The sequence below is a fragment of the Poecilia reticulata genome, linkage group LG19 (genome assembly GCF_000633615.1).
Source record: "Poecilia reticulata strain Guanapo linkage group LG19, Guppy_female_1.0+MT, whole genome shotgun sequence".
Taxonomy (NCBI): Eukaryota; Metazoa; Chordata; class Actinopteri; order Cyprinodontiformes; family Poeciliidae; genus Poecilia; species Poecilia reticulata.
The window spans coordinates 18,175,214-18,187,386 of NC_024349.1; the positions used below are offsets into that span (position 1 = coordinate 18,175,214).

Consider the following 12,173-nt stretch of genomic DNA (forward strand, 5'->3'; position numbering starts at 1 on the left):
CGCAAAACTTTGGGGGAAAAAATAAATGCAAATGAGGAGAGACAGTCATCAGGCTACAACTTCCCCAATTGGTTGGTTAGCGTCACACCTATACTTAGCTTCAAGAAAGATGGCGACCTACTAACGGTGATGTTAACATAGGGGGAACGGTATCTGATGGGTGAAATATGGCCATCAGATACCGTTCCCCCACTGTAAAACAAGGGGAACGGTATATGATGGGTAATTTTAACATAGGGGGAACGGTATCTGATGGGTGAAATATGGCCATCAGATACCGTTCCCCCACTGTAAAACAAGGGGAACGGTATCTGATGGGTAATATCGAATATTAAAATACATTGCCCTGTTTTTATGTCATAAATATATGTATATAAAACAAAACATATATATACATTTATAATTATTATATATGTGACATATATGTATTTATCATCACTATTATTTATTATTATTACTATTGTTGTTGTTGTTATTATTAGTTTCCCGCCAAAACGTGAAGAAAGTGACAACTTTGCCGAAACATTGTTTGAGCTTTCACGGTGTCCGTAGTTCCCTACGCGCGTGYTTTCTCAGTGCTCAGCACGAGCACGCGCGTATTTTGCCGCGTGGGCGGGGCGGAGCGGCAAGAAGACGCAGGGGGAACAGTATCTGATGGGGAAACGCGGATTGACGTAACACCGGTCCCCGGCCGGAGCTTTTTAAGCCCTATATATACTAATATATATACTAATGTTACCCGTATTACTAATGTAATACTAATGTAATACGGGTAACATTAGTATCTGGTATAAATACATTATGTTGATATAATGTTGGGTACCCCCAAGAATTTAAAACTACTTTCACCCCTGGTTATAACTACACTTTTGCAAATTTGTTAAACTATGTAGGACATGCAGGTCCGATTCACAAGAAACTAGTCATGTCAATACAGCTTTGAAGCACTTTTATTAGATTAGTTTGAACATATTTTACATCAGCACCCCTTTTAGTACAACATGTTTCTACCACATTACATGAACATTTCCTATTGTTAATAAAGCCTAGAATGAAAAATACAGCTGTAGTGAATAACTACTAGCAGGAAGTAATACGGGTAACATTAGTACCCATATTACTATTGGGTACCATCAGACACTTTTGTAGAAGTGTCTGAAGAAAAGTGCACTGTCCTGTAGTCAGGTAAATACATTATGTTGATATAAAGCTACAAACCACAGCTTCTGAAAAGAGCTCTGACGGAGTGATGAACTGTTTGAAACTAGGATTAACCGTTTGAGGTGGCATTGAGGTAATTAGGCTCTAACCAGTTCTCATTGGTTTAACATTGCCAACATTACTTGTTCATAAAAGCAATGATGAATGTGACAAAAGTAAACAAATAGCTGACTTTTTATACTGAAATACCACCCATACCACTTCAGTGATTGAACCTAAGGCACCATTAACCAACCAAAACCTTCCAACTTTTCCAAACGCCTTGGGATTCCCCCGGAGGAGCTGGAAGAAGTGGCTGGGGAGAGGGAAGTCTGGGCCTCCCCCCTTCTGAAGGGGGTCGCTGCCCCCGCGACCCGACCCCGGATAAGCGGAAGAAAATGGATGGATGGATGGATGGATGGAAAGTTGGGAACGTACTTAGTGGCTAATATAGACTATTAATAGACTTGATGGTTTGTATAGTAGTCACCTAACCAAACAATAAGTCAGTTGTTCTGCATTCGTTTTCCTTGTTGCTGATTGGCTGTACACTCACAAGCAGAATTAAGGAAGACTGGCAAAGCTAGCTTCAGTGGTATTGCTAAAATGATTTCCAATGAGTGCATTAATGCATATTAAGGTGTATTTAGTGTTTGAACTCTTAAAATAAGCAGTTATGCATGAACATGCATGTGACTTTTTAGATTAATTTTCAGAGAAAACCCTTCATTACAAACATTACAAACAAATGGTTTTTCATCCGTGTGAACAGACATGTGTCTCAGTAAATTCTTTCGTAATGAAAATCCTTTACCACAAACACCACAAATAAACGGTTTCTCTCCAGTGTGAACACGCATGTGACTCTTTAAAGTGTCTTTTTGTGGAAATCCTTTACTGCAAACACAACAAATAAATGGTCTGTCTCCTGTGTGGACTTGCATGTGTCTCTTTAGATTCCCTTGTAGTGAAAATTCTTTACTGCAAACATTGCAAACAAATGGTTTCTCACCTGTGTGAACACGCATGTGTCTTTCTACATTCTTTTGAATAGCAAATCCCTTATTACAAACACCACAAACAAACGGTTTCTCTCCAGTGTGAACATTCATGTGACTCTTTAGATTTCTTTGCCGTAAAAATCCTTTACCACAAGCACTACAAATAAACGGTTTCTGTCCTGTATGGACATGCATGTGGCTCTTTAGACTCTCTTTTTGTGAGAACCCTTTACTACAAACTGTACAAATATACGGTTTCTCTGTTGCATGAACACACATGTGACTTTTCAGATTGACTTGTTGTGTAAATCCTTTACTGCAAACACTACAGATAAATGGTTTTTCTCCTGTGTGAACATCCATGTGTCTCTTTAAATGGTCCTGTTGAGAAAATCTTTTACTACAAATACTGCAAACAAATGGTTTCTCTGAGGTGTGGCTCCTCATGTGTTTTTTAAGACTCTCCTTAACCTTAAATCTATTGTTGCAAAAATCACAGGTAAAATGTTTTTCTTCTGTATGAAGCTTCACATGGGCTTTAAGATGTTTCTTTGTATGAAACCTTTTACAACAAACGTCGCAGACAAAATGTCTGTCTCCACTGTGGACACTCATATGAGTCTGAAGAGAAACCTTTTCTTTAAATTTTTTACCACAAAGATAGCAGCTATGTTCTCTTATTCCAATGCGAGTCATTATATGTAATTTAGCTGATGTTTTGCGTTTAAAACCTTTGCCACAAAGACTGCAACTAAATGGCTTTTCCCCAATCTGAGCGGTAAGCTTTGAACAAAGCTGAGGTGTCACTTTACTTTGTTGGGAAGAGCAACAAAGAGCTTCAGGATCTTTGTTTGGTTCCCGTCCTCCGAAGTCCTCTTCATCATGCTGTGTCTGTCCCATCTGTTCAGCTGAGCTGCTGGCTGGAGCTTCAGTCTGTCTGCTATCTTCAGTTTTTATTTGGTGAAGTTCTGATAACGGAGTTTCCTCTTCATCTTCGACCTTTACGGTAAGCAGCTCTTCCTCCTGACGGATCGAAAGTTCCTCCTCTTCATCCTTTACAGAAGGCGACTCTGGATCCTGCTGCTTCAAACTGGCGTTCCAGTCAAGAGGAACCTCTTTAATCACCAACATCTGATGGACTGGGAACAATGAAACACACAAGGATATTAGTGATAAACTAAAATATACTGCTCAAAAAAATAAATGGAACACTTCAGTGTTCACTTAAATGTTAAAGTGTTCCCTTTATTTTTTTGAGCAGTATACATTGAACAACTATAGTAGTTTTTTTTTCTACTTTTTTTCATATATAAAAGAAAGGAAAAGTTAATCAACATATAATCAAATTAAATGGTCAATCCCAATCCCAAAATAAGAATAAAAATGACCATCTTTTTATCAGTTCAATAAATGCAGGCCAAATAAGCTTCATTACTAGTTCATATGAAACTAAGCAGGATCAAAGAGCTTTTAATTGACACCAACCAGCAACCCTCCCGACCCCACAAAGGGATAAGGGTGTCAAGAAAATGGACAGACGGACGGATCATGTAGGTTGGATTAATAATAAGAATAATTGGACAGCATTTAAGACTCTCTCTGCAGAAAATATTTTTGACGGACAAAAAGATTTCCTTAACAATAAAAAAATATACATGTTTGTTGGTTTTAAATAAAACATTATAGTATTCATAAATGTTTGTAGAACCAGCCTGCATGGCCACATACAAACATATTTGCACAAACTAAAGTCAAATATCTCGTTGGTGCACACAATATTGGCCATTAAAGCTGAATCTGGGCCTTATATGCAATTCTTTCTGAAATCCAGCAAACATTTTGTGACTTCCAGTCAGTGTTTCAATCCAGATAACATGTCACTTACTCTTATCTTTGCTGTCTTGTGATTCCTCCTCCAATTCTGATGTGGATGCTATGTGGGGATCCAAGCTGAGCCCTCCAGGTTCATCTGATTCCAGCTTCATCATTTCAGACATCCTTATCCCATTCTTCTTTCAAACATTCTGGTTAGAAGCCTTACATGTTCGAATAGGTTACAGTCATATAACCTGTATCTTTTGTTTTTCTGTTTCCTGGAAATAGAATCAGACACAAATAATCTGATGTAAGAAAATGTCAGGATAAGCTGAAGAGAAGCTGCAGAGCAGAAAGTCTGATACCTTGGCTAGTAGTTCTGGGTCCACTCTGTAATTATCCCAAAGCTCTCGGTCCTCAGCTGCACAACGAGGTGTCCACAGTCTCACAAAGTCCAAGGATGGACGTCGCTTATTTAACCTCTGCGGTTCGCTGCTTTAGCTGAAAGTCCATTCACCTTGCTAATTGCTAATTTAATTCTGTACAGCAAACTAGGCATAATAAAATCGTTCAGAAACAACCATGTACCAAGGGTGTCACGTAAGCACTTGTTTTACACACATTTTAACACGTTTTCCTGTAGGGATTTTGCCAGTCAAGCTAACATTGTTACATCCGGTTCCTTCCTCCTCACTGACCAATCAGCGATAAGGAAAGGAACCCAGCTGACTTCCGGAAAGACTTGACCACTCTCCCGGGTTTGCTGTAGTTAGTATTACGTACAAGAATCACCTACAAGTAACGAGGCATATGGATACAAACCAGAGAGGACGCATATTTTTGACCCAGGTAAAATTTAAGTATAAAATACAATTCCAAAGTCTAGATTATTACATTTTAATTTATACTTATGTTTTAATGCTTTCCCCGACGGAGCCAAGTTTTAACAAAAATCCTCTCCTTATAATTGCTTCATGCACACATCAATTTATGCAGTTTTAAGTTTTATTTAACGTCATTTATTTTCCTTCTCAAAATGGCAATTATAGAGCCACGAGGTGCCACAGATAGAAATGCTGTTCTTGTTCACTTTCCTATGCAACCATTTCAACAGGTTGGTCCTTTTACAGTATGTTTGTGCAGGTGCTCAAAAAAAAGAAAAAAAGGGGCACATCAAACTGTATTTTAGGACAGAATATTAACAAAGCCTCTCAGCTTTCAAAGTTTAAGAAACGATGATAAATTACAAAAATGTGACATATACAATCAAAGCTAATGAACATCTCCATATAGAGCATAACACTATGCCTATGTAAGATATTTTATTAGTAATTTCTTTCTGCAGGTCTATTGTGTTATAGGAAAGTATTGCAATATTCAAACCCGCAATTTAGCAAGATATGTAAATCAGAGCTAGACCACCAGACATATTATGTCTTTACAGAATTACACTATTAAAAATATAAACAAGTGCACAATGCAACCTTTTAGTGACTGTAATCTATAAAACAGAGCTGCCTGTTTTCTGCAGTGGAGATGAAGACGGTCCATTCAGGAAAGCAGAGCTGCATCAAACTTTAACGTGGAACTGCAGAAAAAAACAAAAAACAAAAGCAAATATTTAATTAATGTATGTCACCATGAGAAAAGCCTACTGAGTTTTGATTAAAAAACTTTTGTAAACATTTAAATCAAACATTTGTCTCATGAAGTGAATTTTTTTTTGCAAAACAAACTTATTTGTGCRTGTCAGAAATCTTTTCTTAATATTCTAAGGTTTTGTTTGTGACTCAAAGTTTTGCTTGTGATTCTCACATGAGTCGTGGGCAGGGCCCAAAATCGCAATAAAAGATTTCTGATGTGTGCAAATAAAAGTTTGTTTGGCAAATAACTTATGTTCACAAGATAAAAATTAGTTATTTAATTAAAAAGTTTTTTAAACAAAACGATTTGTTTTTAAAAAAGAAATCATTACAATTCCAAAAGTTTTGATTACAATTTTATTTTACTTAACGGAGGTTAGTTTTTCCCACCATTGAATAATTGGGAAAACAAATTTAACTTCATACTCTGCAAACCAGACCCTAAACTTAAAGTCTGGATTGAGTTTTTTCCCCTTCATTAATGACAAACTTTTATTACATACATTATATCTATCATGGTAATTCAGGGTGAGTTATTTTTAATTCTAAATGAATATCCTTGTTGGACAATTATTTAAGCCTTCAAGATACATTTACCTAACGCCTGAATAAATGCAATGTATATTATGCAGCAAAGGAAATTAGAAGATGGGACATATATCCATTATGGAGATGATCGGTTTTCGACGGGCGATGTGCCCCACCATTGCATAAGAAATACTGAAGAATGACTGATATCATTAAAGATACAGGGAAGAAGCTTTTTAGTTATCTAGCTTTGCTAGTAAAGTCGTTGGCTAGCAGATAGCTAATAGCACAACAACAACAGCCTTATGTCTGTATGATAAAAATACTGAATCGATAGATAAGAACAGTTTCTCCTCACCTGGTTGTCTCCTCCCGCTAAGTAGTTCATCAGAGAAAGGCAGACGCAGAGGCCTGTCAGTGTCTGTTGTATTTCAYTACCTCTCTGCTTAAACCGCGACTCYGAGCTGAAGCAGAAACGATACTTCAACGTTTTCCGTCATCTGACAAGTAGCAAGTCTACTCCACTTTATTCACCAAAAACGTTTTTTTTTAATTCACCAAAACCTGTTCTGTAATCTGGAACGTTCGCTACTTTGAGCTCCAGTTAGCCGCTTTATCTCCCTGCAGCAGAGGCAACTGCATCATGCGTCACGGGCAAAAGGTCAAAGGTAACAAGATGACCGGCTTATTATGTTGTACAAAAAAAAATAAAATAAAATAATAATTTTAGTACATGTTATGCGTCACAAGAGGGCTTAGAAAATAATAATACAAAAAAAAATGACCAAAAGGGCACTTGGGGGCAAGGAGGAAAAAGGGCAGGTGCTCAAGCACCCCTAACCACCCTCCCCTCTGCACGTGCCTGTGTTTGTTCATCAGCATTGATGTTTGTAATCCTCCGCAGCACACACTCCCATGGTGGTGTTCTCACTTAATTCAATGTCAATTCAAAATATCAGAGTGATATAATAAATATATACGCGTCATTAACATAGTCCTATTAAACACAATGATGCAGTCAAAGTTATTATAATTCTAATTCACTAAAACAGTCATCTAAAAGCATTTTACTGAACAAACAGGTCAATTTCATATCAAATTATAAACATAATTCAGTCCAAACAGCTTTTAAATACGTTTATTATACACACTTTAAGATATTTAGCAACAGGACTTTATATAAACTCTTTAGGACAACATGTTTTATACAAGATTACATGAAAGCTAATATTTAAGAGAGGTGAGTTAAAAAGTGACTAACTGCCAGCAGGAAGTAATAAAGAGGTAACATCTAGCGTCCATACTTTACTATGCAGAAGTGTCTGATTCAGATAATTTTAGCTTCAAGAGGCACTATTAACAAAAATAAGCCCATTGTCTTGTAGTTATGTGCATAATTTATGTTGACAGCTACAAAGCGTAGCCGTTACTTTCTGAAAAGAGCACTGAGAGAGGTGGTACATTTGAAACCAGAATTAACGTTCAGGTTGGTTAAGCACTAAACATCACTCATTGGTTGAGTATTGTCAACAATTCTCATACAATAAGAAAACAAAACACAGACATGACCAATGTGACCAGAGACAGAAGCAACAAAGAGCAAGAGAACCAAACTGGCTTTTTTTTTTTTTTTAAAGAGAAACAGTCAAAGGACATCAATGATTTGACCAACGGCACCATCACTAGTAGCTTCAACAATAAATGAGTGAAAGACATGATTAGATTTTAAAATGATTGGCTCACATAATATGCTTTACTGAACCCAAAGATCAGAAATTGGCTCTGAATCTCCGATTGTGTCCCCTAGAAGCAATGAATGATTAATAGTATTAAAAATGGATTTTGACTAACAATAATTTAAAAAACACCTACAGAAGAATTGTATTTTCACGTGTATTTAAACACGTCTCAACTTACTGTGAGAATTTCTATCATTCTGCAGAGAGGGAGTGGCTAATTTAGCTGCGTCCCTTTTCCAACACGCCTGGAGCTGAATGCCACGATGATGAGGGTGTTGGATCAGAGATGCATCCAAAAATCCCATGACAGCAGCTTTCTCAAAAAATCTGCGAAATAAAGACTGTTGGGGAAATTACAGAAGCGATTTGTCAACCATCAAAATAATCACGAGTGGCAGCCCTCATGGACACCCATGTGTCTTTTCAGATTGCCATGCTGCGAAAACGCTTTACGGCAAACACTACACTCAAACGGTTTCTCCCTCGTGTGAGTGCGCATGTGTCGCTTTAGGTTCTCCTGCAATGTAAATCCCTTGCTACAAACACCACAAATAAACGGTTTCTCTCCAGAATGGACTCGCATGTGCTTTTTAAGATGACACTTATGATTAAATCTGCTTTTGCAGACGTCACAAGCAAACGGTCTCTCCTCTATGTGAACTCTCGCATGTCGCTCCAGCTGCATTTCATCCACAAAATGTTTGCTACAGTCGTTACAGCTGAACGGTGCGGTGTGAAAATTCATATGCTTCTTCAGACCCCCGGGATTTGAGAATTCTTTACCGCAAACGCTACAAATAAAGGGTTTCTCTCCTGTGTGGACACGCATGTGTCTCTTCAGATCTAAATGTTGTGAAAATCCTTTACTGCAAACGGTACAAATCAGTGGTTTCTCTCCCGTGTGAACAACCATGTGTCTTTTCAGATTGTGTTGCAGTGAAAACCCTTTGCTGCAGAAACTACAAATGAACGACTTCTCTCCTGTGTGAATACGCATGTGGCCCTTTAGATGATCCTGTTTCAAGAACCCTTTACTGCAAACGCTACAGACAAACGGTCTCTGTGAAGTGTGGGTCCACATGTGCTTCTTGAGGCTTTCTTTTCTTTTAAATATTGAGCCACAAACCTCACAAGGAAATGTTTCTTCTGAATGGACTTTCATGTGACTATTAAGAATATTCTTTGCATGAAACCTTTTCCCACAATCGTCACAAGCGAAAGGTTTCTCTCCAGTGTGAACCCTTACATGCGTCTGTAGGGAATGGTCGTCTTGAAATCCTTTACCACAAAAATCACAGTTATGCTCTCTCTTTGCAGTGTGAGTCTTCATGTGGAAGTCAACGTGAATTCTACATTTGAATCTCTTGCCACAAACATCACAACCAAATGGCCTTTCTCCTGCTTGGACTGCACTCTGAGTTGTAAGCTTGGAACTCATTTTAGATCTTTTACCTCTTTTGTGAAGAGTCATCTTAATTTCTTGGGAAGAACACTGTGGATTTGGATTCCTGTCTGGTTCTGGTCTTCCACAGTCGGGTTCCGTTTCCTTCTGTTCAGCTGAGCTGCTGCTCAGACCTTCAGCCTCTGTGTTGCCTTCAGTTTTCATCTGATGAAGATCTGATAACTGTGGTTTCTCTTCATCTTCGGTCTTCACAATAAGCTGATCTTCCTCCTGACTGATCCACAGTTCCTCTTCTTCCTCCTTTATGTGGGGGGGCTCAGGGTCCTGCTGGTCGGAGCTGGAGCTCCATGAATCACAATGTTCTTCTTTAACCACCACAATATGAAGGTCTGGGAACACTGGAGCACACACAGACATTACTGATTGGCGACAATGTTAAAGTGAGTGAAGGAGAGTCTTAAACTTCTGTGGATGGTGGGTTATAATCCTGGAAAATTATGTCCTTATTAGGATTACAAACGCTACAAACCATGTGTCTTTTCAGATTGTGTCCTTATAAGGACTTATTATTAGAGAATGCCAAGACACTGTTGATCTGTTTGGATACAAATTGAAACTACTAACTAAACTATAGTAGTGCTTTAAAAGAAACATTGTTGGACATAAAAGTTCTCATCAGATTAAGGTCAAAATGTTACCAATTGTGTCACAACTGATAAAAATATCAACGTCGATGAAAACAAAATGTGTTTGGATAAATGAGTGATTAGAATATATCATTAATGTACATGTTCTGTTTACCCAAGACATAAGGGGAATGCAAATAAATATAAAACAGGAATAATTTACAAGCTATAATAAGTGACTTTCTGGGCTGGTGGTGAGGCTTCTAGACCTACAGAATTGTGTTAAGCATATTAACCAGATTCATAATTAGTCAGGTGGATTGTGACTAGAATAAAACTTAAAACATTGTTGCCTTTTGGATGTTTTATAAAATATATCAAGCCTTCTTCCAAAGTTTGGCTGACATTTTGTTTGCTTATTTGCATAATTAGTTAATTTATGCCTGGTTACTTTTAGGCCAAACAGTGGAAACATTACAACTGGAGGATTTAGAAGTTCAAGGTGTGTTCTACCTCTGCTGCAATGGCTTCTAGGATATTCATCACTTAGGGTTACTGACGCTTTGCTTTTTTTTCCCCTACAGCCCAGCAGCCCTTTTAGAACTTTCACCCAGTTTGTTTGCTCCAATGCAGACAAACAAATGTGTGCCACTTACTGAGATCTTTGCTGTCTTGTGTTTCCTCCTCTGGTTCTGATGTGGATCCTGCAGGCACGGGGGCTTCCGAGCCGAACCCTCCAGGTTCATCAGCTTCAACCTTCATCATCTCAGTCATCCTCGCTCCACCTGGGATTCTCCTTTTCACAAAGCTTGTTTTCAGCCTTCACATGTCCTAGTACATTAAGGTTTCATCCGCATCCCTCTTTGCTGCCTCAAACTGGAATCAGACACAAATTAGCACCTGATCCAAAAAGGAGAACTGAGAAAATAATGCGAGACACCCTGGTCAGTTTCTGGGTCCATTCCCCAGTCTCTCGGCCCTCAACAGGACTACGAGGCTTAGAGGAAGTGTCCACTGATCCTGTCTTCCCCACAGTCTCACCAGTTCGGAGAGTGGACTCGTCTTGTATTAAACCATGAACTTTATCAGCGTCAACCTCACAGAGACTGATTAGGTCTGTGTTAGCAGCTTTAGCTTCACCGTCCATTCACTTTGCTAATGCAGCCTAGCTACATTTTATACTGCACACCTAGGAGGAGAAATGATCACTGCGGTTACAAATAAACATCTAGAAGAGGTCACCCCACGAAGACCTTCGAGTAACGACTAATGCATAAATTATGCATTTGTTTTACTAAATAATACATTTTTCTATTGGGGCTTGCATAGTCAAGCTAGCAACAAACCATCTGACTACTTCCTCTTCATTGTCCAATGAATGAGAAGTAAAGTTTGTCTGTGAAAACCTACTTCCTGCTTAAAACGTAAGCGTTTCACAAGAAAAGAACATCGATATAAATAAAACGTTAAAAGCAATGTTCATAATATATTCTTTTCACTTTAAAGTTTTCAAACAGGAAAATATGACATCTGTAGATTTCCAATGCATATAAAAAGTCGAAGTAGTTCTAACTGAAAAAAAGTCAAATTCAGTCTTAGACTCTAAACCGTTTTGAAACACATATTCAAGATTACACATAAGAAGTTTGGTAATTAAATAAACAGGTGTGTACCTTGTTGGAAAAATGAACATGAGATTGTCATATGTGTAGAAGTTTGACTCCGCATTAGGCATTTGGGTACTGAACCGCACCGACCGTTTCAACGGAATCAAGGCAGACCTACCTATAAACACTCCACAGTGACACATTTCAGGTGTACAGATATGCCAAAATTTCTAAATTTGACAATCTAATTTTCATCATAAAAGAATAACTACAATTTTCAACAAGATAAAATTATGAGTTTCCCTAATTACAAAATCTAATTCACAGAAATGACGAAAATTAAATGAAATGGTTAAAAAAGAAAACAGCCACCACAAAGTTTTGTCATGTTTAAAATTTATTTTCTAGTTGCCATTTCATACATTTTCTTAATATTCCTAATTATTTAAAGACATTTAAATCAGACTCAACAAAAGCATATGTACTCTCAACTTCACATGACAAGTTATTTACAAGAAGGTTCTGTGTCATGTTCTTGATAAAAGACCTTTTTCGGTAAATGTCTGCAATGAGAACATATAAAAACTTTTGTTTACATATCAACCTCCAATA

General features: G+C 37.8%; 2 protein-coding genes across 2 annotated transcripts; both read right to left on the reverse strand.

The window, feature by feature from the left end:
- Window positions 1-1,554: 1,554 nt before the first annotated feature.
- On the reverse strand, window positions 1,555-5,231 carry LOC103481765 (gastrula zinc finger protein XlCGF57.1-like). The gene is made up of 3 exons (XM_008437505.2): window positions 4,382-5,231; window positions 4,087-4,294; window positions 1,555-3,340 (listed from the first exon to the last, which is right to left on the reverse strand). Exons 2-3 carry the CDS (start codon window positions 4,196-4,198, stop codon window positions 1,875-1,877), a joined length of 1,578 nt encoding a protein of 525 aa, XP_008435727.1. The 5' UTR covers window positions 4,199-4,294; window positions 4,382-5,231; the 3' UTR covers window positions 1,555-1,874.
- A 2,078-nt stretch (window positions 5,232-7,309) lies between these two features.
- On the reverse strand, window positions 7,310-11,309 carry LOC103481764 (gastrula zinc finger protein XlCGF57.1-like). The gene is made up of 3 exons (XM_008437504.2): window positions 10,996-11,309; window positions 10,611-10,830; window positions 7,310-9,726 (listed from the first exon to the last, which is right to left on the reverse strand). The coding sequence occupies exons 2-3, from the start codon at window positions 10,726-10,728 to the stop codon at window positions 8,312-8,314; spliced, it is 1,533 nt and encodes a 510-aa protein (XP_008435726.1). The 5' UTR covers window positions 10,729-10,830; window positions 10,996-11,309; the 3' UTR covers window positions 7,310-8,311.
- Between the last annotated feature and the right edge of the window lie 864 nt (window positions 11,310-12,173).